At 43.4% G+C, this 27911-nt stretch overlaps 3 protein-coding genes across 3 annotated transcripts; all 3 read right to left on the bottom strand.

The window, feature by feature from the left end:
- Window positions 1-1428: 1428 nt before the first annotated feature.
- LOC143956117 (uncharacterized) lies at window positions 1429-27911 on the bottom strand. Its single transcript, XM_077466251.1, has 8 exons — window positions 27857-27911; window positions 26739-26855; window positions 26458-26628; window positions 16035-16158; window positions 15821-15918; window positions 15562-15709; window positions 12554-13992; window positions 1429-2849 (listed from the first exon to the last, which is right to left on the bottom strand). Exons 2-8 carry the CDS (start codon window positions 26814-26816, stop codon window positions 2226-2228), a joined length of 2682 nt encoding a protein of 893 aa, XP_077322377.1. The 5' UTR covers window positions 26817-26855; window positions 27857-27911; the 3' UTR covers window positions 1429-2225.
- LOC143955973 (gastrula zinc finger protein XlCGF66.1-like) lies at window positions 4731-6933 on the bottom strand. The gene is made up of 4 exons (XM_077466099.1): window positions 6718-6933; window positions 5445-5564; window positions 5156-5326; window positions 4731-5067 (listed from the first exon to the last, which is right to left on the bottom strand). Exons 2-4 carry the CDS (start codon window positions 5538-5540, stop codon window positions 4876-4878), a joined length of 459 nt encoding a protein of 152 aa, XP_077322225.1. The 5' UTR covers window positions 5541-5564; window positions 6718-6933; the 3' UTR covers window positions 4731-4875.
- Window positions 23724-26424, bottom strand: LOC143955767 (uncharacterized). The gene is made up of 4 exons (XM_077465890.1): window positions 26166-26424; window positions 25885-26070; window positions 25673-25796; window positions 23724-24709 (listed from the first exon to the last, which is right to left on the bottom strand). The coding sequence occupies exons 1-4, from the start codon at window positions 26328-26330 to the stop codon at window positions 23724-23726; spliced, it is 1461 nt and encodes a 486-aa protein (XP_077322016.1). The 5' UTR covers window positions 26331-26424.

Raw genomic sequence — 27911 nt, 5'->3', positions numbered from 1 at the left:
GAAACCACAAGACTCTCTATGAGCTGAGCATTATGACCTCCATAGCGCTGATGAAGATAATGAGTCAAATTATGGAACCTATCACTGACCATCAGGAGGAGAACCAAGATGGCAGCATTGGGAATATCTTGTGTTTGTAGTGGTTCCATGTATTCTTATAATTAGTGAGACTCTCGTCTCAGTACTAAAACATCAATGGATGACCCTCTATGAACTGAGCATGATGGCCTCCATATTACTGATGAAAATAATGATTGAAATTATGGATCCTATCTTTGACAATGAGGGGAAGAACCAAGATGGCAACAATGGGAATATATTGTGGTTTCACGTATTCATAGAATTATTGAGATTCCCGTTTCAGTACTAAAACACAAATGGATGACCCTCTATGAGCTGAGCATGATGGCCTCCATTTAACTGATGAAGATAATGTTTGAAATTTTGGAGCCTATCACTGACCATAAGGTGGTGAACCAACATGGCACTGATGGGAATGTCCTATATGGTATTTGTAGTGGCTCCACATATCCTCAGAATTAGTGAGAATCTCTGTATGAAAACACCAATGGATGACCCTCTATGAACTGAGCACATTCCAATCATTCCAATATCCCATAGTTTGTAGACACGATAATTCTTGCACAATATAAAAATATTAAATAAAATAAAAAAAATAATAAAAAAAATCAGGAAAATAATAGTTAAAAGGAAAAGGGGAAAAAGGAGTAAATGTGGCTGACAGACAGCTAACTCTCCTCCCTTAACAACTCATTGAGGCAGGCGCAAGTTCCTTTTTTCAACTTTTATTGCAGGGAAGTTAGAGTAAAACTAAAATAAAAGAAATAGCATACGAGTATATACAAAATATACAGTCCTTACACACTAGTTCTAACTAGGGAAAGGGGTTATAAACATGCCGACGATGTTTCGGTTAGGCTGACATTAGAATTGCAGCTTAATAGGTGTGGAGTCCTCTGGAGAAGATACATAGAATGAAAAAGGAAGATGGCTACTGGGGGCTGTCTCTCAGACCTCATGGTATAGACCAGTGGAATTATGGGAAGCTACGGTGGCTGTTAAGCAACAATCTCTACCTACCTTCAGTAAATTGTTCACAGATACTAAGTATGTAAAAGAACCACTAGATGGCGATTATTAAAATGTATTTTACATACTCAACAATTAACAAAGGAACATAATAAAAACCTTGCTGAAGGCATGACGCGTTTCGTCAGATTTGACGACCCGTCAGATTTTGTAACAAAGGTGACATTCCGTCGATGCCATCTTGCCACACCACCGCACTCGTCCATAGTAATTATACACTGAGAAGGGGGAAAGCGGACATCTTGCTACACCCACCGGAGTGTTGCATTTTACGCTTATGTTTTAACAGTAAAGCGAGTTTATATAATGAAATTCAGTACTTAGAACTCCGTCTGACTGTTTAGATGTTGAATTTTAAAAGCAGCGGAGTTCTAAGTACTGTATTTCACTATATAAACTCACTTTACTGTTAAAAATAAGTGTAAAATGCAAAACTTCGTGGGTGTAACAAGATGTCCACTTTACCCCTTCTCAGTGTATCCTTACTATAGGGGAGTGTGGGATGTAGCAAGATGGCGGCAACGGAACGTCCCTTCCGTAACAAAATCTGACGAAACATGACACGCATCCTTTTGGTTTACAGATGATTGGAACAAAGTGGCCTAACTTGCACATAAATACTGACGGTCCCTTTTCTTTATATAGCAAATTCCTGCTGTCATTTTGACAGCTGGGAATTACCTGCAATTGATAGTTTCATAGTTAGTAAGGTTGAATAAAGACACTAGTCCATCCAGTTCAACCTGAGTGAGTGTCTACAATTGTCCCTATCCCTGTACATTGCACACTCACATTGGTCCCTACCCTCAAGGAGCCCAAATCCAAGGTCCCCATTCATATACTAGGGCCAATTTTGGACAGAAGCCAATTAACCTGCCTGTATGTCTTTGGAGTGTGGGAGGAAACCGGAGTACCTGGAGGAAACCCACACAGGTACAGGGAGAACATGCAAACTCCAGGCAGGTAGTGTCGTGGTTGGGATTCAAACCAGTGACCCTTTTTACTGCTAGGTGAGAGTGCTAACCACTACACCACTGTGCCACCAATGATGTCAAATTAAGATTCCATTTCTGATTAAAACATTTCCCACAATCCGAGCATGAGAACCCATCCTCCTAATTGTGAAGTCTCTGGTGTTTAACAAGTTGTCTTTTCTCGAAAAAACGCTTCCCGCACTCTGAACACGAATAAGGACGTTCGCCCGTGTGGATTCTCTGGTGTTTAACAAGGCTTACTTTGTGGATAAAACTTTTCCCGCACTCCGAACACGAATGAGATCTCTCACCCGTGTGACTCTTCTGGTGTGTAAGAAGTGTCTTCTTCAGAATGAAACATTTGCCGCACAACGAACATGAAAAAGGGCGCTCGCCCGTGTGGCTTTTCTGGTGATTAAGAAGGTCTCCTTTCGTTGTGAAAGAATTGCCGCACTCTGAACACGAAAACGGTCGCTCGCCGGTGTGAATTCTCTGGTGCGTGAGAAGTGTCTTTTTCAGAATGAAACACTTCCCGCACACTGAACATGAAAAAGGACGCTCGCCCGTGTGGCTTCTCTGGTGGTTCAGAAGGTCTCCTTTCGCAGTGAACGAATTCCCGCACTCTGAACACGAAAAGGGACGTTCGCCCGTGTGAATTCTCTGGTGTTTAACAAGGTTTCCTCTTTGGCTAAAGCACTTCCCGCACTCTGAACACGAATAGGGACGCTCGCCCGTGTGAATTCTCTGGTGGAGAAGAAGCTTTACCTTATCGGTGAAGCATTTCACACACTCGGAACATGAATAGGGGCGCTCGCCGGTGTGATTTCTCTCGTGTCTGTGAAGCGATTGTTTCTCGGTGAAACATTTTCCGCACTCCGAACATGAGAAAGGGCGTTCGCCCATGTGACGTTTTTCGTGGCGGAGAAGGTATATTTTCTCAGTAAAACATTTCCCGCACTCTGAGCATGGGAAAGGACGCTCACTTGTGTGACTTCTCTGGTGGGTAACAAGGTCTTTGTTTTCAGTAAAAGATTTCCCACACACTGAACAGGACAAGGAACTCTCTCCTGTGGGAAGTCCTTCACGACTTAAAGAAGTTTCCTGGGAATTAGACGGATCTGTTGATCCAACCATACACTGAGGATTTAGTTGTACATCTGGAGTAACAGGATTGGATTTTTCAGAAGATTCCTCAGGATTAGTGGGGTGCATTGACCTCTTCATATGGTAAGGTCCCCGATGTATGTTATCAGGAATGGGATTTACTTCTGGAGAATGTTGTGTGATGCCCGTATCGTCTGCATTATAATCTGGAGATAAAATATAATGTCCTTCAGAGATATTCTTGTTATGAGTATAGTGGCCATCTGTTGGAAAGCAATTTTTTAAAGAAACGTGTTATAGGTATTTTTCATGCCTTACATTCAGGAGCCATATATGATGGTACAACACTCAACAATTTCACAGAGATCTGGCATGGAACAAAGAGCAATTATGACACCAGACTATGAATAAAAACCATAGCAATGATACAATACACCCCAACTACATGGGGTAGGAGTGTACAGTATCTCCTCCTCATTTGTTGGGAACATGACGTTATATTGAGGAATGGAGATGGACCTTTCATATGGTGTACAGTATCTCCTCCTCATTTGTTGGGAACATGACGTTATATTGAGGAACGGAGATGGACCTTTCATATGATGTACAGTATCTCCTCCTCATTTGTTGGGAACATGACATTATATTGAGGAATGGAGATGGACCTTTCATATGGTGTACAGTATCTCCTCCTCATTTGTTGGGAACATGACATTATATTGAGGAATGGAGATGGACCTTTCATATGGTGTACAGTATCTCCTCCTCATTTGTTGGGAACATGACATTATATTGAGGAATGGAGATGGACCTTTCATATGGTGTACAGTATCTCCTCCTCATTTGTTGGGAACATGACGTCATATTGAGGAATGGAGATGGACCTTCCATATGGTGTACAGTATCTCCTCCTCATTGTTGGGAACATGACGTTATATTGAGGAATGGAGATGGACCTTTCATATGGTGTACAGTATCTCCTCCTCATTTGTTGGGAACATGACGTCATATTGAGGAATGGAGATGGACCTTTCATATGGAGTACAGTATCTCCTCCTCATTTGTTGGGAACATGACGTTATATTGAGTAATGGAGATGGACCTTTCATATGGTGTACAGTATCTCCTCCTCATTTGTTGGGAACATGACATTATATTGAGGAATGGAGATGGACCTTTCATATGGGGGGCTTCATTGACATATGCAATTTTTTTCCATTCGTGTAACAATATTGTAAAAACACAATTGTAAAATGTCTCTGTATTTATTGTTTATGACTTACTTGTATCTATATGTAGAGAAGATTCCTCCTGTTTGCTTTTCATAATCGTCTCCCCCTCCTCCATAGACTGCTGATCTCCACTCACCAACGTCTCTTCTTCTTCCTCTTTAACCTCAACTTTGATGTCTTTTAAATCTTCATCCTAAACCCCAAAGACGACAGAATACATTTGTAAAAAAGACCAATAGATTGCATAGTATAATGTCCTCTTATTGATTGGAATACCTTTTGTAGGTCTAAATGCTCACTCCCACCTACCTGATGATGGTGGGGGATGGTGTGACCTTCCTGTGTGGAATCCCGGGAATACAGAGGACGGGGACATCTCTCTGGTGGGTTCCCATTACTGGATCCATCTGTAGGAAACACACACACTGACTGAATACATTGTTTCTATGCGTTTATCAGATGATGGGGGATCTAGGTGGAGCCTCCGTACTGCTCTCTCCTTTACAATAAAGTCTCCTCTTACCCGGTGATGTGAGGGGCGGCTGATTGTCCATCATGACGTCCTTGTAGAGATCCTTGTGTCCTTCTAAATACTCCCACTCCTCCATGGAGAAATAGACAGTGACATCCTGACACCTTATAGGAACCTGACACACACAATGATACAGTCACCATCCAGACACATCCCTTGTCTGTTACTGGATAATGTCCCAGAATTCCCAGAATCCTCCTCACCTCTCCTGTCAGCAGATCAGTGATCTTGTTGGTGACTTCTAGAATCTTCTTGGCACTAGTTACCTTTGCTGTCCGGCAGTGAGGTGGAGACACTATGATGGGCGATGTTTCATGAAGAAAGCTGTTGGGTGTTAATGGTTTACCAGATATTTTATTCACGACTTTATAATCCTGAGAGAGAGAGAGAGAGAGAAAGAAAAAATATCAATACAGAATCCTCCTCATCTTCCTGGTAAGAAAAGATTGAGAAGAAGAGTGATGTCATGTGACCTCCCAGAATCCTACTCGCCTCTCCGGTCAGCAGGTAGATGATCTCCAGGGTGAAGTCCAATATCCTCTCAGTCGTGTGACTTTGGTCTTTATCCATCCTTAATAAAGTGGTCATGTGATTGATTCAGAACTCTCCTCTCTGTAGACAGATAAACTGAGAATTATCTGGACTTTAATGATTAATGTCTGCACAGAGTTCCTCCAAAAGTTGGAGACCTCAGACAACTTCTTAAACTATATTGTGTCTTTTTGTATTATTACAACTTGAAAAAAAATGAGAGATCCCCTTTAATAGGCAACCCTAGACAAGTTTTTTTTTAGGTCTGGATAGAGAAGAGAAGGGTTAGATCCTTTGTAAAATCTAAACTCTGGTCTTCCCATTCAGTTTTGCATAGGTGTACAGGCTCATGTCTTGGCTTTATATTCAGGATGTATCTGGTCTATAAACCAGAGGCTCTGGATGGACAGTTGGATAAATGGTTCTATATTTAGGATGTACCCGGTCTATAAACCAGAGGCTCTGGATGGACAGTTGGATAAATGGTTCTATATTTAGGATGTATCTGGTCTATAAATAGAGTTGCCACCTCATCCCTTTAAACCCAAACACATATTAATTACACAGGTTCTGTGGCTGATTAAGGTGGTAATTAAACTCACTTAGTGCCTTACCTGCATTTAATTAGCCTCAGAACATGTGTAATTTATATGTGTTCGGGTTTAAAGGGATGAGGTGGCAACTCTATCTATAAACCAGAGGCTCTGGATGGACAGTTGGATAAATGGTTCTATATTTAGGATGTATCCGGTCTATAAACCAGAGGCTCTGGGTGGACAGTTGGATAAATGGCTCTATATTTAGGATGTAATCCGGTCTATAAACCAGAGGCTCTGGATGGACAGTTGGATAAATGGCTCTATATTTAGGATGTAATCCGGTCTATAAACCAGAGGCTCTGGATGGACAGTTGGATAAATGGCTCTATATTTAGGATGTATCTGGTCTATAAACCAGAGGCTCTGGATGGACAGTTGGATAAATGGCTCTATATTTAGGATGTATCCGGTCTATAAACCAGAGGCTCTGGATGGACAGTTGGATAAATGGTTCTATATGTAGGATGTATCCGCTCTATAAACCAGAGCCTCTGGATGGACAGTTGGATAAATAGTTCTATATTTAGAATGTATCTGAATTATAAAAGACATCACAGTGACTATGGAGGAAGAGGACGGACATGAGGGGGGGGGGGGGGGTTACTGGGTGTAAATATAAAATTAGATCTTATTACCTCCTCTGCTGCCAGTTCCATCAATGTCGCCTCTCTACTTCCTCCCGACTTACCTCTGACCCGGAACTTCCTGTCTGTTTGAGACATCACTTCCTGTTTTTCCTCATATAACTTCCTGTCTGTTCCTCTTATTACTTCCTGTCTCTGCGGTCCACTGACAATTGGTTGGATCACCTGACGGAAAGTTCAGTCAGAAGAATCGATTCATCCAAGCCACCTGAAAAGAATCGATCCAAAGGAACGAACTGGACATCACTAACGGAGAATAGAATATCAGCAGTCTACACTGTTCTACAGTACTCTGACAGCTGCTTCTTGGTGCATTTTTTTATTTCCAAATAATGAAAGTAATTTGTGTGCACAATTTATAAATTGAAAAAAAAATAAAAATAACTAGAATATTATCTTTACAAATATACACTCCTTCATTTCCTTCCTTCAGAAGCCTGCAAAACATTGCACCTTCGATCAGTGGATTGCAGGCACAGTATCAGGCTCCTGCAGAGTCTTTCTCCAGCTTTCGGCTCATGCAAGCTTTTAGTTACAAAGCTGGAGAAAGTAAGTGAGTTGGGACCACTTACACTTTAGAACACAAGAACAGCGCCACACCTACACTTTTTTTAAACCTATATCTTATACTCCACCTAGGTGGAGGGGCAGCGGCTCCTAAAACATCTAGCCATTTTGCTCAGAACCACCCATACATTTTTCTTGAGTCTAGAGGATGCCCCACTAAATTCTCCAAGGTCTGGCACATTTGGACCAAATCTAAAGAGACGGTGGCTTGAGGCTTCCGTCACCTTACCACCCTAAGAAGTTTTGTATTACTTCCTTGGTACTGGATAGGGATCATCCCAGTGTGCTGTGGGACTAATTATCCCATCATATTACGGGATTTACCTTAAGTTGATTACACTTGTTTGGCCTCCCAACATTGGTTGCCGTACAAATTGTGTTTTTCGTGTTAAGTCTTAGATTGTATAGTTTTTGTTTTTTTTTAATCCTGGGTATGCCCAATACGCTTTGTTTAGTATAACTACATCTTTTAAATTCAATAAAAAAAATAAAAACCTGTGTAACACGCAATGTCTGGTTCACGTTCTTGGGCTGTTCACGATTCTGGCAAGTCTGTCTACGTTAACTTTGACGATGTCATTATTACGGCATTATGTCTGCAATATGCTAGTTATTGTTGCAGTGGGCATTACTGCAGCAGTGTGCTGACTTTACATGACTCCCCCTATCAGCCAGAGAACAGCAGAATGAAATAGAAGCATGGGTGGCTATGCCACCCCCTTTTTCTCCCCAGGTATAAAGTAGAAATCCTCAAATAAATGTTTAGACTGGAATTCCAGATTTCTGTTCTAGTATCCAAGTTTTTATCGCACCGACAAGACCAATCGTTGTGATAACGATGGGACTGATCACATGACATTGATATAATCGGCAAGCCACTGATAGAGATGATCTTTGTATCACTGATGAAGATAATTACTGTGAAATTATGGAGCCTATCACTGGGACCATGAGAAGAACCAAGATGTCAGCCATGGAAATATTCCATGTAGAATTTGTTGTGGCTCAATGAATCCTCAGAATATCAGCTAACACGTATGGAACTGGACCTTCTGGACTCTCCATCTAAGGAATATAACACCAATGGTTGACTCTCTATAAACTGAGCAGAATGACCCCCCATATCACTAATAAAGATATTGATTGAAATTATAGAGTCTATCACTGACCATGAAGAGAAAAACCAAGATTGCAGCCATGGGAATTTTCCATGTAGAATTTCTTGTGGCTCTGTGAATCCTTAGAATACCAGCTGACATGTATAAAACTGGATCTACTGGACTCTCCATCTCTCAAATACAACATCATTGGTTGACTTTCTATAAACTGAGCATGATGACCCCCATATTACTGATGAAGATAATGATTGAAATTATGTAGCCTATCACTGACCATGAAGAGGAGAACCAAGATGGCAGCCATGGGAAATTTCCATGGAGAATTTGTAGTGGCTCCATAATTCCTTAGAACATCAGCTGGCAAATACGGAACTGGACCTTCTGAACTCTCCATCTAAGGAATACAACACCCATGGTTGACTTTCTATAAACTGAGCATGATGACCCGCATATTACTGTTGAAGATAATGATTGAAATTATGGAGCCTATCACCGACCATCAGGAGGAGAACCAAGATGGCAGCCATGGGAATATTCCATGTATAATTTGTAGTGGCCCCATGTATCCTTAGACTATCACCTGACACACGTGTGAAACTGGACCTTCTGGACTCTCCATCTAAGGAATATAACACAGATGGTTGACTCTCTATAAACTGAGCATGGTGACCCCCCCATATTACTGATGAATATAATGATTGAAATTATGGAGCCTATCACTGACCATCAGGAGGAGAACCTAGATGGCAGCAATGGGAATATTCCATGTATAATAGTGGCCCCATGAATCCTTAGACTATCACCTGACACACGTGTGGAATTGGACCTTCTGCACTCTCCATCTAAGGAATACAACACCAATGGTTGACTTGTAGTTGGTCCATGAATCCTTAGAATATCAGCTGACGTATAGAACTGGACCTTCTGGACTCTCAATCTCTCAAATACAACATCAATGGTTGACTCTCTATGAACTGAACATGATGACTCCCGTATCCCTGATGAAGATAATGACTGAAATTATGGAGCCTACCATAGACCATGAGGAGGAGAACCAAGATGGCAGCCATTGGAATATTCCATGTAGAAGTTGTAGTGGCTCCATGAATCCTTTGAATATCAGCCTACACACGTGTGGAACTGGACACTGACCACGAGGAGGAGAAACAAGATAACAGCAAGTCTCAGTATTAGAAACACCAATGGATGACCCTCTGTGAACTGAGCACATTTCGATCGCTAAACATCTAAGAATTATGGTAATTTGTTTGAAAACAAGACTCAGAATATTGTAAAGTATGAAGATTTTTTTTAATTTATTTTAGAAAATCAGAACAAATAATTAACACAATTAAATGAAGATGGGATCTATGTATGTCAAATCTTGTATAACTAAAGTAAAAAATAAATATATCAAAGTTAATACATTGAACCAATGAAAAGCCAAAGAGCAATGACGTGCAGCAGCCAATAGCAACCTATAAAAAGAGATGTCTATGTATTTCTAGGCGTGGCCACCTTATATTGGATTCCAGGTGCTATCTGTGTGAGTGTGGGACCTCAGCACTGTTTGTTTAGAGGACTATATTACTATAATGTAATCCATGCAGACCTTTAGCTATCACATCACACCCTGAAAACAGACTACTAACATGCCTATCTACCTCCCTCCCTCTGAGAATCTAAAGCTAATTGGGTTACAGTCATTCCCTGGCATGCTTACATATCTTGGTCTACATACCTACTAAGCGCGTTACGAGGGGCACCTACTTCCCCTAAATATTTTTATTTAATATTGTGAACAATGCAAAATAGGCAAAAAGGAACGCTCCAATGAGTGGGGTGCGAGTGCCAGAAACTGTAGAAAAGAGATGTCACCAGCCAGCAGGACACAACCGGAGAGGCCCCAGTGATAACTGAAATGTCAATTTTGTCATTAACCACCTTAAGCCTCGGTTCACATCTGCAGTTTGCAATTGATGCATTCTACAATTTGCACTGCGTTTTTGTACGTGTGTTTTTTTTTTTTCCCCCTCTTTAACAAACCCCGTATAGCTGGTTGTTAATGAGCAGGCCGGGAAGCCGCCCGCCATGTCCTTAACAACCGATGAGTCATCAGCTGTCAGCAGGCTTCTCTGCTGACCGCTAAATGTAAAACCAAGCATCAACGGCAATAAAAAAAAAAAATCAGCAAGAAAACGGTGTGGGGTCCCCCCTGATCCATACCATATTTTAAGAAGAACCCCACACCACAATAAAAAGAAAAAAAAATTCCCCCCACCCATACCAGACCCTTATCTGAGCATGCAGCTCGGAGGGGGAAGAGCAAGTGCCCCCCTTCCTCCTGAACCATACCAGGCCTCATGCCCTCAGCTTGAGGGAGGTGCCCTCCCAACCCCTTGTCCCCATGTTGATGGGGAAACAGGCCTCTTCCCCACAACCCTGGCCAGTGGTTGTGGGGGCTTATCGTTATCTGGAAGCCCCCTTTACCAAGAGGAAGAGGCTCTTGGGGATAAGGTGCTTTGGGGTGGGGGTGCAGAACTCCCTCCACCATGCTGAGGGCATGTGGCCTGGTATGGTTCAGTGTAGCGGGGGCGCTTGTTTGTCCACTCCAGACATGACCTGCTGGGCTGAATGTTCGGATAAGGGTCTGGTATCGATTTTGGGGGGGACTCCATGCCTTTTTTTTAAATCTTGGTGTGAGGTTCCCCTCAAAATCCATACCAGACCCTTATCTGAGCATGCAACTCGGCAGGTCAGAAAAGGGAGGGGACTTCCCCCATGTTGAGGTCTTGTAGCCTGGTATGGTTCAGTGGGGGGGGGGGGGGGGGGGGTGGTGCTAGCTCGACCCCTCCGTTTCCTGACCTGCTAGGTTGCATGCTCGGATAAGGGTCTGGTATGGGGGGGGGGGGGCTCCACACCATTTTTTTAAAATCTTGCTGTGAGGTTCCCCTTTAAAATCCATACCAGACCTGAAGGGCCAGATATGGATGGGGGGAGACCCCATGCCATTTTTTTGGCAAAGCACCTTAGCTCTTTCCCCCATGTTGAGGTCTAGTGGCCTGGTATGGTTCAGTGGGGGGGGGGGGGGGGGGGCGCTTGTTCGTCCCCTCCCTTTCCTGACCTGCTGGGTTGCATGCTCGGATAAGGGTCTAGTATGGATTTTTTTTTGGGGGGGGGGGGCTCCACGCCATTTTTTTTCAAATCTTGGAATGAGGTTCCCCTTTAAAAACCATACCAGACCTGAAGGGTCTAAAATGGATGGGGGGGGGGACCTCACGCCGCTTTTTTGGCAAAGCACCTTTTCCCCCCATGTTGATGGGGACGAGGGCCTCTTCCCAACAACCTCGGCCAGTGGTTGTGGGGGCTTATCTGTATCTGGAAGCCCCCTTTAACAGGGGGAAGAGGCCCTTGGGGACAAGGTGCTTTGGGGTGGGGGTGCAGAGCCCCTTCCCCCATGTTGAGGTCTTGTGGCCTGGTATGGTTCAGTGGGGGTGGGGGGCTAGCTCATCCAGTCCCTTTCCTGACCTACTGGGCTGCATGCTCGGATAAGGGTCTGGTATGGATTTTGGGGGGGGTGGGGGGGCTCCATGCCATTTTAAAAAAAAATCTTGGTATGAGGTTCCCCTTTAAAATCCATACCAGACCTGAAGGGCCTGATATGGATAGGGTGACCCCACGCCGTTAACAGGGGGAAGAGGCCCTTGGGGACAAGGTGCTTTGGGTTGGGGTCATGGTATGGATGGGGGGGACCCCACGTCGTTTTTTTGCCAAATTTTTTATTGCCGGCAATGCTTGTTTTTACATTCAGCTGTCAGCGGGAAAGCCCTCTGACAGCTGATGACCCATCGGTTGTTAAGGGCATGGTGGCCGGCTGAAAGGCGCATAGATGTGAACGTGTCCCATGGGAAACTGTTGAATGGACTGTAGTATAAAACGCATAGGTGTGAACCGAGCCTAACATGTACCCCCCTAATAAATATATTGTTTTCATACATTCCTTCTATGGACTCACTAATTCCAGTTACCAACAGCATCCGAAGCTGAGAGTTCTCCAATGTCTTATTTCCTTTATCTTTAAAACAATTACGACACTCTGAGCCTCAAAAACTGTCCTAATTGTGAGTTCCCTGGTGTTGAACAAGCTGTCTTTTCTCAGTGAAACATTTCCCGCACTCTGAACATGAAAAAGACCGCTCACCCGTGTGACTCCTATGGTGTGTTAGAAGTTTACCCTTTTCAGAGAAACATTTTCCGCACTCTGAACACGAGAAAGGACGCTCGCCTGTATGAATTTTCTGGTGTTTGACAAGGGCGCCTTTGTGAATGAAGCATTTCCCGCACTCCGAACATGAATAAGGACGCTCCCCGGTGTGCCCTTTCTGGTGTTGAACAAGGCCTCCTTTGTGAATGAAGCTTTTCCCGCACTCCGAACACGAATAAGGACGCTCGCCCGTGTGACTTCTGTGGTGCTGAAGAAGTGTCTTTTTCAGGATGAAACATTTCCCGCACACTGAGCATGAATAAGGACGCTCACCGGTATGACTTCTCTGGTGATTGAGAAGGTCGGCCTTCATAGTGAAAGAATGCCCGCACTCTAGACATGAAAAAGGACGCTCACCTGTGTGAATTCTCTGGTGTTTAATAAGGTTTCCTTTTTGACTAAAGCACTTCCCACACTCGGAACATGAATAAGGACGTTCGCCCGTGTGGCTTCTCTGGTGCAGATGTAGTTTTACTTTATCGGTGAAACATTTCCCACACGCTGAACATGAAAAAGGACGCTCACCCGTGTGACTTCTCTGGTGTTTGATGAGGCCTCCTTTGTGGATGAAACGTTTCCCACACTCTGAGCATGAATAAGGACGCTCACCCGTGTGACTTCTCTGGTGTGTAAGAAGTGTCTTTTTCAGAATGAAACACTTCCCACACACTGGGCATGAATAAGGACGCTCGCCCGTGTGGCTTTTTTGGTGATTAAGAAGGTCGGCCTTCATAGTAAAAGAGTTCCCACACTCTAAGCACTGAAAAGGGCGCACACCGGTGTGAATCCTCTGGTGTTTAACAAGGTTTCCTTTTTGGCTAAAGCACTTCCCGCACTCTGAACACGAGAAAGGACGCTCGCCCGTGTGACTTCTCTGGTGGATAACAAGGTTTCCTCTCAAAGTGAAACATTTTCCGCACTCTGAACATGAGAAAGGACGCTCGCTCTTGTGACTTTTCCGGTGTATGAGAAGCGCTTTGTTTTCAGTAAATGATTTCCCGCACACCGAACATGACAGCGATTGCTCTTCTGTGTGATTTCCATCATGGCTTAAAGAAGGTTCCTTCGGATTAGATGGACCCGTTGACCTATCCTTTCTCTGAGGTTTTAGATGTATTTCTGAAGTAACATGATGTGATTTATCAGAAGATTCCTCGGGATCTGAGGGATTCATCGATTTATCTGAACTGTAAGGTCTGCGATGTATATTATCAATAATGGGATTTACTTCTGGAGAATATTTTATGAAGACATCGACTTCTGGAGATAAAACAAAATGTCCCTCAGAGGTTTTCCTGTTCCCGGCATTGTGTCCATCTGTCGGAAAGCAATTTAAAAACAAAATGTTATCGGTGTGATCCCTGCCTTCCATTAAGGAGGAATATATGTTGGTACAACATTCCACAGATCTCTGGCATCCAATCAGGAGCAACTATAACACCAAACTCCTCCTCATTTGTGAGGAACATGACGTTATATTGAGGAATGGAGATGGATCTTTCATATGGTGTACAGTATCTCCTCCTCATTTGTTGGGAACATGACGTTATATTGAGGAATGGAGATGGATCTTTCATATGGTGTACAGTATCTCCTCCTCATTTGTTGGGAACATGACGTTATATTGAGGAATGGAGATGGATCTTTCATATGGTGTACAGTATCTCCACCTCATTTGTTGGGAACATGACGTTATATTGAGGAATGGAGATGGATCTTTCATATGGTGTACAGTATCTCCACCTCATTTGTTGGGAACATGACGTTATATTGAGGAATGGAGATGGACCTTTCATATGGTGTACAGTATCTCCTCCTCATTTGTTGGGAACATGACGTTATATTGAGGAATGGAGATGGATCTTTCATATGGTGTACAGTATCTCCTCCTCATTTGTTGGGAACATGACGTTATATTGAGGAATGGAGATGGATCTTTCATATGGTGTACAGTATCTCCTCCTCATTTGTTGGGAACATGACGTTATATTGAGGAATGGAGATGGATCTTTCATATGGTGTACAGTATCTCCACCTCATTTGTTGGGAACATGACGTTATATTGAGGAATGGAGATGGATCTTTCATATGGTGTACAGTATCTCCACCTCATTTGTTGGGAACATGACGTTATATTGAGGAATGGAGATGGACCTTTCATATGGTGTACAGTATCTCCTCCTCATTTGTTGGGAACATGACGTTATATTGAGGAATGGAGATGGACCTTTCATATGGTGTACAGTATCTCCTCCTCATTTGTTGGGAACATGACGTTATATTGAGGAATGGAGATGGACCTTTGCTATGATGTACAGTATCTCCTCCTCGTTTGGGAGCATGATGTTATGTTGAGGAATGGAGATGGATCTTTCATATGGCATATGCAACATATACTATTCATTTGTTGAGAACATTGGGCAGTAGGGAAAATACAATCATAAAGTTCTTCTTAGCAGTTCACATTTTTCAGTCTTTCCCTTACTAAAGCATGTGAAGATCCCTATGTTGAACAAGGGCAGCACAGACTTTGCCTAATCAGAGGAATAGAGGTTGAATCTATTACAGAAAGTATCCGTTGCTGTAAAAGTAGTGAAAACGAAGAATGTTATTGAATTGCCTTTTTTCTATTGGGATTAGGAAGGAACTATTTAACTTTGTTGGACTAAAATTTGGCCAAGCTTTATATACTGTACATTTTCTGCCTTCCTCTGGATTAAGAGAGAGTTTTTTTCGTCAGTGAACTTGATGGCCATATATCATTTTTCGACCCACGTAATAACATTAATAAATAATAAATAAATTAAAATACAAATGTTAACAGACTCTACATTATAGGCTGTTACGCAACATGTTATTTAAACACCCTCAGTGTTTATGACTTACTTGTGTCCGTATGTAGAGAAGATTCCTCCTGTTTACTTTCCATAATCCTCTCCCCCTCCTCCATAGACTGCTGATCGCCACTCACCAACCTCTCTTCTTCTTCTTCTTCCTCTTTAGCCTCAACTTTAATGTCTTTCAGTTCTTCACCCTGAATCCCAGAGATAACAGAATATACTTGTTAAAAGGAAAAGGATTACATAGAAGAATGTCCTGTCAGAGCTTGGAATGATTTTTTAGGTCTACAAGCTATTTTACCTACCTGATGATGGTGGGGGATGGTGAGACCTTCCTGTGTGGAATCCCGGGAATACAGAGGATGGGGACATCTCTCTGGTGGGTTCCCATTACTGGATCCATCTGTAGGAAACACACACACTGACTGAATACATTTTTTCTATGTGTTTATCAGATGATGGGGGATCTAGGTGGAGCCTCCGTACTGCTCTCTCCTTTACAATAAAGTCTCCTCTTACCCGGTGATGTGAGGGGCGGCTGATTGTCCATCATGACGTCCTTGTAGAGATCCTTGTGTCCTTCTAAATACTCCCACTCCTCCATGGAGAAATAGACAGTGACATCCTGACACCTTATAGGAACCTGACACACACAATGATACAGTCACCATCCAGACACATCCCTTGTCTGTTACTGGATAATGTCCCAGAATTCCCAGAATCCTCCTCACCTCTCCTGTCAGCAGATCAATGATCTTCTTGGTGACGTCTAGAATCTTTTTGGCACTGGTTACCTCTGTTGTCAGGCAGCGAGTTGAAGGCACTGCGATGGCTGGTGTTTCATGAAGAGAGCTGTTGGGTGCTAAAGGTTCACCAGATGTTTTCTTCACTACTTTATAATCCTGTTTAAAGAGAGAGAAGCAATTATCACCACAGACCTCCCAGAATCCTCCTCACCTCTCAGGTCAGGTCTGTGTTTTATTAATAGAGATAAGAGTGATGTCATGTGACCTCCCAGAATCCTCCTCACCTCTCCGGTCAGGTCTGTGTTTTATTAATAGAGATAAAAGTGATGTCATGTGACCTCCCAGAATCCTCCTCGCCTCTCCGGTCAGGTCTGTGTTTTATTAATAGAGATAAGAGTGATGTCATGTGACCTCCCAGAATCCTCCTCGCCTCTCCGGTCAGGTCTGTGTTTTATAAATAGACATAAGAGTGATATCATGTGACCACCCAGAATCCTCCTCACCTCTCCGGTCACCAGGTAGATGATCTCCATAGTAAGGTCTATTATCCTCTCAGTCATGTGACTTTGGTCCTTGCTCGTCATTGTAGACGTGGTCACGGGATCTGTACAGCACTCTCCTCACTGTGGATGGATAATAAACTGAGAATTATCTGGACTGTACTGGGATGAATAATGTCTGCACAGAGTTTCTGCGTATTTCTAACATGCATTTTCCTCCATATTTTCCAACTGCTTCCTATACTATATTAGAGGCCTTGCGTATGGATGCAACTGGTAGCAATTGCATCCTATAATTGCAACCGCTTTAAGAGGAATGGGGAGTACCAGAGCAGATAACAGGAGATTCTGAGGTGTAGAGACAGGTTTAGTTTTAGAGGAATGGGGAGTACCAGAGGAGATAATGGGAGATTCTGAGGTCTAGTTTAGGAAGAATAGGGAGTACCAGAGGAGATAACGGGAGATTCTGAGGTGTGGAGACTGAGGTTTCGTTTTAGAGGAATGGGGAGTACCAGAGGAGATAATGGGAGATTCTGAGGTCTAGTTTAGGAAGAATAGGGAGTACCAGAGGAGATAACGGGAGATTCTGAGGTGTGGAGACTGAGGTTTCGTTTTAGAGGAATGGGGAGCACCAGCGGAGATAATGGGAGATTCTGAGGTCTAGTTTAGGACGAATAGGGAGTACCAGAGGAGATAACGGGAGATTCTGAGGTGTGGAAACGGAGGTTTCGTTTTAGAGTAATGGGGAGCACCAGAGGAGATAACGGGAGATTCTGAGGTGTGGAGACTGAGGTCTAGTTTAGGGCAAATGGGGTGTACCAGAGGAGATAACGGGAGATTCTGAGGTGTGGAGACTGAGGTTTCGTTTTAGAGGAATGGGGCGCACCAGAGGAGATAACGGGAGATTCTGAGGTGTGGAGACTGAGGTCTAGTTTAGGGCAAATGGGGTGTACCAGAGGAGATAACGGGAGATTCTGAGGTGTGGAGACTGAGGTTTCGTTTTAGAGGAATGGGGCGCACCAGAGGAGATAACGGGAGATTCTGAGGTGTGGAGACTGAGGTCTAGTTTAGGACGAATAGGAGTACCAGAGGAGATAATGGGACATTCTGAGGTGTGAAGACTAAGGTTTAGTTTTAGAGGAATGGGGAGCACCAGCGGAGATAATGGGAGATTCTGAGGTCTAGTTTAGGACGAATGGGGAGTACCAGAGGAGATAATGGGAGATTCTGAGGTCTAGTTTAGGACGAATGGGGAGTACCAGAGGAGATAATGGGACATTCTGAGGTCTAGTTTAGGACGAATGGGGAGTACCAGAGGAGATAATGGGACATTCTGAGGTCTAGTTTAGGACGAATGGGGAGTACCAGAGGAGATAATGGGGCATTCTGAGGTGTGGCAACTGAGGTTTAGTTTTAGAGGAATGGGGCGCACCAGAGGAGATAACGGGAGATTCTGAGGTGTGGAGACTGAGGTCTAGTTTAGGACGAATAGGAGTACCAGAGGAGATAATGGGACATTCTGAGGTGTGAAGACTAAGGTTTAGTTTTAGAGGAATGGGGAGCACCAGAGGAGATAATGGGAGATTCTGAGGTCTAGTTTAGGATGAATGGGGAGTACCAGGGGAGATAACGGGAGATTCTGAGGTGTGGAGACTGATGTTTCGTTTAGGGCGAATGGGGAATACCAGAGGAGATAATGGGTGATTCTGAGGTGTGGCGACTGAGGTTTAGTTTTAGAGGAATGGGGAGTACCAGAGGAGATAATGGGTGATTCTGAGTTGTGGAGACTGAGGGAACTGAACTCTGCCCCTGATGTGGAGACCCTAGGCTCCACGCCTTGGAGTTTCCCGTTATCTCCACTGGTACTCCCCACTCCTCTTAAACTAGAGGAATTTTCTGCCTCTATTGTAGACTTGATGTGGAAAATCTCTACTCTGAATGACAATGGCATGCAAGAGGCATAGGTACCACCATCCGAACCTCAGATTCTCTGTTTGTTCGACCTGTGGGCTCTCACAAGAGCAGTCACACATCACGTTTTACCATCTCTAGGTGGATAAGCGTGTTAAAACTAAGGTACCCTGTGCCCATTCTGATTTCACTCTGAATTAGAAGCCGACCCAGATGGACCTGAAAAAGGCAGCCCTGGATGTACAATTGGATAAATGGCACTATGCTGCACATCTATATATATATATATATATATATATATATATATATATAGAGAGAGAGAGAGAGAGAGAGAGAGAGAGAGAGATGTGCGTGTATAGCAGCTTCTTCTGGAGATAAATGACATCATAGTGACTATGGAGGAAGAGGACGGACATGACGGGGGTTACTGGGTGTAAACAGAAAATAATATCCTATTACCTCCTCTGCTGCCAGTTCCAGCAATGTCTCCTCTCTACTTCCTCCTGACTCACCTCTAACCTGGAACTTCCTGTCTGTACCTGACATCACTTCCTGTTTGTGGTAAAACCACTTCCTGCCTCTGCCTAGTATCACTTCCTTTCTCTGCGCTCCACGGACAATACGTAGCATCGCCTCCTTGTGGAGAATATAAAATCTGCAGTTTTTGTAATTTCTAAAAACTTCAATTTTATTGTCTATGAACCACCTGAGGTAAAATCCCCAAAAATCAGAAAAAAAAAATACATTGTGATTTAATATTCATGAATTAGTGGACAGTATGTACAGGAGAGGAGTGTGGAGGGTATGACAGTGGGCAGTACATACAGGAGAGGAGTGTGGAGAGTATGACAGTGGGTAGTATGTACAGGAGAGGAGTGTGGAGGGTATGACAGTGGGTATAGTATGTACAGAAGAGGAGTGTAGAGGGTATGACAGTGGGCAATATGTACAGGAGAGGAGTGTAGAGAATATGACAGTGGGCAGTATGTACACAAGAGGAGCGTGGAGGGTATGACAGTGGGCAGTATGTACAAGAGAGCAGAAAGGAGGGTATAACAGTGGGCAGTATGTACAGGAGAGGAGTGCAGAGGGTATGACTCTAGAACTAGACCTTCTGGACTCCCTGGAACTAGACCTTCTGGACTCCCTGAAACCGGACCTTCTGGGTGCTCTAGAACTAAACCTTCTGGACCCCCTGAAACTGGACCTTTTGGACTCTCTGGGACTGGACCTTCTGGACTCTCTGGAAGTGGACCCTCAAGACTTCCTGGAACTAGACCTTCTGGACTCTCTGGAACTAGACCTTCTGGGGTCCCTGGAACTAGACCTTCTGGGGTCCCTGGAACTAGACCTTCTGGACTCCCTGGAACTAGACCTTCTGGACTCCCTGGAACTAGACCTTCTGGACTCCCTGGAACTAGACCTTCTGGACTCTCTGGAACTAGACCTTCTGGACTCTCTGGAAGTAGACCTTCTGGACTCCCTGGAACTAGACCTTCTGGACTCCCTGGAACTAGACCTTCTGGACTCCCTGGAACTAGACCTTCTGGACTCCCTGGAACTAGACCTGGACTACCTGGAACTAGACCTTCTGGACTACCTGGAATTAGACCTTCTGGACTCCCTGGAATTAGACCTTCTGGACTCCCTGGAATTAGACCTTCTAGACTCTCTGGACCTTCTGGACTCTCCAGTTCACTAATGCAACACCAATAGGATGACTGTCTATGAACTGAGAACATTTCATTCACCAATCGTTTAATACATATGTACTATTGTAAATAAAAAACAGAACTATAAATATTAAAGTCTGGAGATTTCTTGTTTATTTTAGAAATTCTGAATAAATAATAAAACTAAATGAAATCTCATAGAATTAAAGAAAAAATTATATCAAATTTATACATTGGTTGGACCAATAAAAAATCAGTTACTTCAGTTTAAAAAAAAAAAAAATTAAATGTAGCAGCTAATAGCAACTCTTTCTTATATGTTACTATGTATTCCCATAATTGCCCAGCATTCATTAATATGCCCAACCACTTACCTCCCAGAGGAATATGACACTAATGGGATTACAATAATTTCCTGCGACTCTCATATTTCTTGAGTTCCCGGGGTCAACGTACCCACTGAGCCCATTATGAGGGACTCATACTTTCCCTGACACACTTTTATTTAATTATTGTAGAGAATTCAAAAAGAGGAATGGCGGGGGAGAGCCAGGAACTGTAGAAGCCAATCTCATTATTGAAACCTTCAAAATGGACTCAACCCAACAGACCCCACTGATAATTAGCCTTTGGCCACAGGAACTGTAGAAGCAGATCTGATCATTGGAACCTTCAAAATGGACTCAACCCAACAGACCCCATTGATAATTAGCCTTTGGCCACAGGAACTGTAGAAGCCAATCTGATCATTGGAGCCTTCAAAATGGACTCAACCCAACAGACCCCACTGATAATTAGCCTTTGGCCACAGGAACTGTAGAAGCCAATCTGATCATTGGAGCCTTCAAAATGGACTCAACCCAACAGACCCCACTGATAATTAGACTTTGGCCACAGGAACTGTAGAAGCAGATCTGATCATTGGAGCCTTCAAAATGGACTCAACCCAACAGACCCCACTGATAATTAGCCTTTGGCCACAGGAACTGCAGAAGCCAATCTGATCATTGGAGCCTTCAAAATGGACTCAACCCAACAGACCCCACTGATAATTAGCCTTTGGCCACAGGAACCGTAGAAGCAGATCCGATCATTGGAGCCTTCAAAATGGACTCAACCCAACAGACCCCACTGATAATTAGCCTTTGGCCACAGGAACTGTAGAAGCAGATCTGATCATTGGAGCCTTCAAAATGGACTCAACCCAACAGACCCCATTGATAATTAGCCTTTGGCCACAGGAACTGTAGAAGCCAATCTGATCATTGGAGCCTTCAAAATGGACTCAACCCAACAGACCCAACTGATAATTAGACTTTGGCCACAGGAACTGTAGAAGAAGATCTGATCATTGGAGCCTTCAAAATGGACTCAACCCAACAGACCCCACTGATAATTAGCCTTTGGCCACAGGAACTGTAGAAGCCAATCTGATCATTGGAGCCTTCAAAATGGACTCAACCCAACAGACCCCACTGATAATTAGCCTTTGGCCACAGGAACCGTAGAAGCAGATCTGATCATTGGAGCCTTCAAAATGGACTCAACCCAACAGACCCCATTGATAATTAGCCTTTGGCCACAGGAACTGTAGAAGCAGATCTGATCATTGGAGCCTTCAAAATGGACTCAACCCAACAGACGCCACTGACAATTAGCCTTTGGCCACAGGAACTGTAGAAGCCAATCTGATCATTGGAGCCTTCAAAATGATCTCAACCCAACAGACCCCACTGATAATTAGACTTTGGCCACAGGAACTGTAGAAGAAGATCTGATCATTGGAGCCTTCAAAATGGACTCAACCCAACAGACCCCACTGATAATTAGCCTTTGGCCACAGGAACTGTAGAAGCCAATCCGATCATTGGAGCCTTCAAAATGGACTCAACCCAACAGACCCCACTGATAATTAGACTTTGGCCACAGGAACTGTAGAAGAAGATCTGATCATTGGAGCCTTCAAAATGGACTCAACCCAACAGACCCCACTGATAATTAGCCTTTGGCCACAGGAACTGTAGAAGCCAATCTGATCATTGGAGCCTTCAAAATGGACTCAACCCAACAGACCCCACTGATAATTAGCCTTTGGCCACAGGAACTGTAGAAGCCAATCCGATCATTGGAGCCTTCAAAATGATCTCAACCCAACAGACCCCACTGATAATTAGACTTTGGCCACAGGAACTGTAGAAGAAGATCTGATCATTGGAGCCTTCAAAATGGACTCAACCCAACAGACCCCACTGATAATTAGCCTTTGGCCACAGGAACTGTAGAAGCCAATCCGATCATTGGAGCCTTCAAAATGGACTCAACCCAACAGACCCCATTGATAATTAGCCTTTGGCCACAGGAACTGTAGAAGCAGATCTGATCATTGGAGCCTTCAAAATGGACTCAACCCAACAGACGCCACTGACAATTAGCCTTTGGCCACAGGAACTGTAGAAGCTGATCTGATCATTGGAGCCTTCAAAATGGACTCAACCCAACAGACCCCACTGATAATTAGCCTTTGGCCACAGGAACCGTAGAAGCAGATCCGATCATTGGAGCCTTCAAAATGGACTCAACCCAACAGACCTCACTGATAATTAGCCTTTGGCCACAAGAACCGTAGAAGCAGATCTGATCATTGGAGCCTTAAAAATGGACTCAACTCAAGGGACCCCACTGATAACTAGCCTTTGGCCAGGCGCTACCCATTTATAAATTAGTTTTTCACCTGTGCTATACCACCATACTTTTATCAAGAGCATCAGCAGCTGAATGTGGTCATTTACCACATTCTGGCCAAAACCGTCCTCCTAATTCTGAATTCTCTTCTGTTGAAGTTGTCTTTTCCACATAAAAAAATGTTTACTGCCCAATGACCATGAAAAAAGGACGCTCAACCATGTGACTTTCTCTGGTGTCGAAGAAGGCTTGCTTTTCCAATAAAACATTTCCCACACGTTGAGCATGGATAAGGACGCTCACCCGTGTGAATTCTTTGGTGTTGAAGAAGCTTTCCTTTGGTAATGAAAGATTTCTCGCACTCTGAACATGAGAAGGGTCACTCAACCGTATAACTTTCCTGGTGTTTTAGAAGGAAACATTTCCCGCACTCCGGACAAGAATAGGGACACTCACCCGTGTGACTTCTCTGGTGTCTAAGAAGGTTCCCTTTCACAGTGAAACATTTCCCGCACTCTAAGCACGAATAAGGCCGCACACTTTTGTGAATTTTCTGGTGTTGCACTAGCTCTCCTTTTGTGACTTTCTCTGGTGTCGAAGAAGGCTTGCTTTTCCAATAAAACATTTCCCACACATTGAGCATGAAAAAGGACGCTCCCCCTGTGACTTCTCTGGTGTTGAACAAGGTTTCCTTTATCAGTGAAACATTTCAGAGCATGAATGAGGATGCTCACCTGTGTGACTTTTCTGGTGTTTTTGAAGGCCGGCTTTCCGAGTAAAACATTTCCCGCACTCTGGACAGGAATAAGGACACTCACCTGTGTGACTTTTCCGGTGTCTAAGAAGGTTTCGGGCTGCAGTGAAACATTTCCCGCACTCTGAACATGAATAAGGACACTCACCTATGTGGCTTCTGTGATGCCGAAGAAGTCCTCCTTTTGTAGTGAAAGATTTCCCACACTCTGAACATGAAAAAGGACGCACGCCCGTGTGAATTCTCTGGTGTTGAAGGAGGTTTCCTCTTTGACTAAAACATTTCCCACACTCTGAACATGAAAAAGGACGCTCACCAGTGTGAATTCTCTGGTGTAGAAGAAGGTTTACTTTATCAGTAAAACATTTCCCACACTCTGTGCATGAATAAGGACGTTCACCTGTGTGACTTCTCTGGTGTCTTAGGAGACTTCTTTGAATAGTGAAACATTTACCACACACCGAGCATGAAAAAGGACTCACACCTGTGTGAATTCTTTGATGTATAAGGAGGCATACTTTCTGTGTGAAACATTTCTCACACTCTGAACATGAATGAGGCTGCTCAGTCTTGTGACTTCTACGGTGCATAAGAGGACCTCTCTTTTCATTGAATAAAGGCCTTCCTGTTTGAAATCCTTCATGGCTTAAAGAACATTCCTTAGAATTACATGGATCTGTTGATTTGTCTGTACTCAGAGATTTTAGATGTACATCTGGAGTTAGAGAACGTGATTTATGAGAAGGTTCCTCGGGATTAGAGGGATCCATTGATCTCCCTAATTGGTAAGGTCTTTGATGATGTCTACTATGAGTAATGGGATTTACTTCTGGAGAATGTTGTGTGATGACATCATCTTCTGCGTTATAATCCGGAGATAACAAATATTGTCCCTCAGAGGTATTCCGGTTTTGTGGACAGTGTTCATCTGTCGGAAAATAGATAGAAAAAAGTGATAAGTATTTTTTTATGTCTTACAAACGGGAGTCATACTTGATGGTACAGCAATCAACATTTTCACAGAACTCCGGCATCGATTTGAGAGCAATTAAACCACCAAACTACGAGTCCAAACCAGATCAACAATACAAATACACCTAAACTACACCGGATAATAGAGTTTGTACAATGATCACATTGGTTACTTGTGTAGGTAACGGAGGTGGATCTTTAATTTGATATACAGTATCTCCTCCTCATTTGTTGGGAACATGACGTTATATTGAGGAATGGAGATGGACCTTTCATATGGTGTACAGTATCTCCTCCTCATTTGTTGGGAACATGACGTTATATTGAGGAATGGAGATGGACCTTTCATATGGTGTACAGTATCTCCACCTCATTTGTTGGGAACATGACGTTATATTGAGGAATGGAGATGGACCTTTCATATGATGTACAGTATCTCCTCCTCATTTGTTGGGAACATGACGTTATATTGAGGAATGGAGATGGACCTTTCATATGGTGTACAGTATCTCCTCCTCATTTGTTGGGAACATGACGTTATATTGAGGAATGGAGATAGACCTTTCATATGATGTACAGTATCTCCTCCTCATTTGTTGGGAACATGACGTTATATTGAGGAATGGAGATGGACCTTTCATATGGTGTACAGTATCTCCACCTCATTTGTTGGGAACATGACGTTATATTGAGGAATGGAGATGGACCTTTCATATGGTGTACAGTATCTCCTCCTCATTTGTTGGGAACATGACGTTATATTGAGGAATGGAGATGGACCTTTCATATGGTGTACAGTATCTCCACCTCATTTGTTGGGAACATGACGTTATATTGAGGAGTGGAGATGGACCTTTCATATGGTGTACAGTATCTCCTCCTCCGTATTGCTTTCCTTTACAATAAAGTCTCCTCTTACCCGGTGATGTGAGGGGCGGCTGATTGTCCATCATGACATCCTTGTAGAGATCCTTGTGTCCTTCTAAATTCTCCCACTCCTCCATGGAGAAATAGACAGTGACATCCTGACACCTTATAGGAACCTGACACACACAATGATACAGTCACCATCCAGACACATCCCTTGTCTGTTACTGGATAATGTCCCAGAATTCCCAGAATCCTCCTCACCTCTCCTGTCAGCAGCTCCATCATCTTCTTGGTGATGTCTAAAAATGTTTGCTCATTTTGTATCTCAGGCATCAAAGTAGAAGGCTCAGTAATGGGGATGAGGCTGTCGCTCAAGTTCAGTGGCAAATTGTGATCTCTCCTAGTTACGGTCTGCTCTACAGCTGTCTTTTTCTCTATTGTACAATCCTGTGTAATAACATAATAAATATGAAAATCCTAGAATCATCCCACTTCTCCGGTCCTCAAAGAAAAAAATGAGGCTACATCCCAGCATTTCTCACCTGACCAATCAGCATTTCAAGAATCTCCTGAACGAGGTTCAATATAATTTTTTTTATGTGAAATATTTTCTTTCGAGTTATAAGATCACTGCGTTTCGGTGGATCCTCCATCATGACGTCCTTGTAGAGATCCTTGTGTCCTTCTAAATACTCCCACTCCTCCATGGAGAAATAGACAGTGGCATCCTGACACCTTATAGGAACCTGACACACACAATGATACAGTCACCATCCAGACACATCCCTTGTCTGTTACTGGATAATGTCCCAGAATTCCCAGAATCCTCCTCACCTCTCCTGTCAGCAGCTCCATCATCTTCTTGGTGACTTCTAGAATCTTCTTGGCGCTGGTTACCTCTGTTGTCAGGTAGTGAGGTGGAGGAACTGTGATGGGTGATGTCTTGTGAAGGCAGTTGTTGGGTGTTAATGGTTCTCCAGATATTTTTCTCACTACTTTATAATCCTGAAGGACAGAAAGAAAAATAATCACTACAGACTTCCCAGGATCCTCCTTATCTCTCCAATCAGATAGGATAAGTGTGATGTCATGTGACCTCCCAGAATCCTCCTCACCTCTCCGGTCAGCAAGTAGATGATCTCCAGGGTGAGGTCTAAAATCCTTTCGGTCATGTGAAGTAGGCCCTCGTCCATTTCTAGTTGGTCATGTGACCTATGCAGGACACTCCTTTTCTATAGATATAAAAAGCTGAGAATTATCTGGACTCTGGGTGGACAGTTGGATAAATGGTTCTATATTTAGGATGTATTCGGTCTATAAACCAGAGGCTCTGGATGGACAGTTGGATAAATGGTTCTATATTTAGGATGTATTCGGTCTATAAACCAGAGGCTCTGGATGGACAGTTGGATAGATGGCTCTATATTTAGGATGCATCTGGTCTATAAACCAGAGGCTCTGGATGGACAGTTGGATAAATGGTTCTATATTTAGGATGTATCCGGTCTATAAACCAGAGGCTCTGGATGGACAGTTGGATAAATGGTTCTATATTTAGGATGTATTCGGTCTATAAACCAGAGGCTCTGGATGGACAGTTGGATAGATGGCTCTATATTTAGGATGTATCCGGTCTATAAACCAGAGGCTCTGGATGGACAGTTGGATAAATGGTTCTATATTTAGGATGTATCCGGTCTATAAACCAGAGGCTCTGGATGGACAGTTGGATAAATGGTTCTATATTTAGGATGTATCCGGTCTATAAACCAGAGGCTCTGGATGGACAGTTGGATAAATGGCTCTATATTTAGGATGTATCCGGTATATAAACCAGAGGCTCTGGATGGACAGTTGGATAAATAATTCTATATTTAGGATGTATCCGGTCTATAAACCAGAGGCTCTGGATGGACAGTTGGATAAATGGTTCTATATTTAGGATGTATCCGGTCTATAAACCAGAGGCTCTGGATGGACAGTTGGATAAATGGCTCTATATTTAGGATGTATCCGGTCTATAAACCAGAGGCTCTGGATGGTCAGTTGGATAAATGGTTCTATATTTAGGATGTATCTGGACACATATTATAAAATATCTCCAATATATAGGATGTGATATGTCTGTAGTAGTGGATGTTGGAGATAAAAGATGTCACCCGTGGATATGGAGGAAGAGGACGGACATGACGGGGGTGTTACTGGGTGTAAATATAAAATAATATCTTATTACCTCCTCTGCAGCCAGTTCCGGTAATGTCTCCTCTCTACTTCCTGACTCACTTCTC

This window comes from Lithobates pipiens, unplaced genomic scaffold, assembly GCF_037356315.1.
Source record: "Lithobates pipiens isolate NorthernLeopardFrog02 unplaced genomic scaffold, aLitPip1_a1.2 Scaffold_35, whole genome shotgun sequence".
Taxonomy (NCBI): Eukaryota; Metazoa; Chordata; class Amphibia; order Anura; family Ranidae; genus Lithobates; species Lithobates pipiens.
This window is presented reverse-complemented; position numbering and strand designations above follow the sequence as displayed.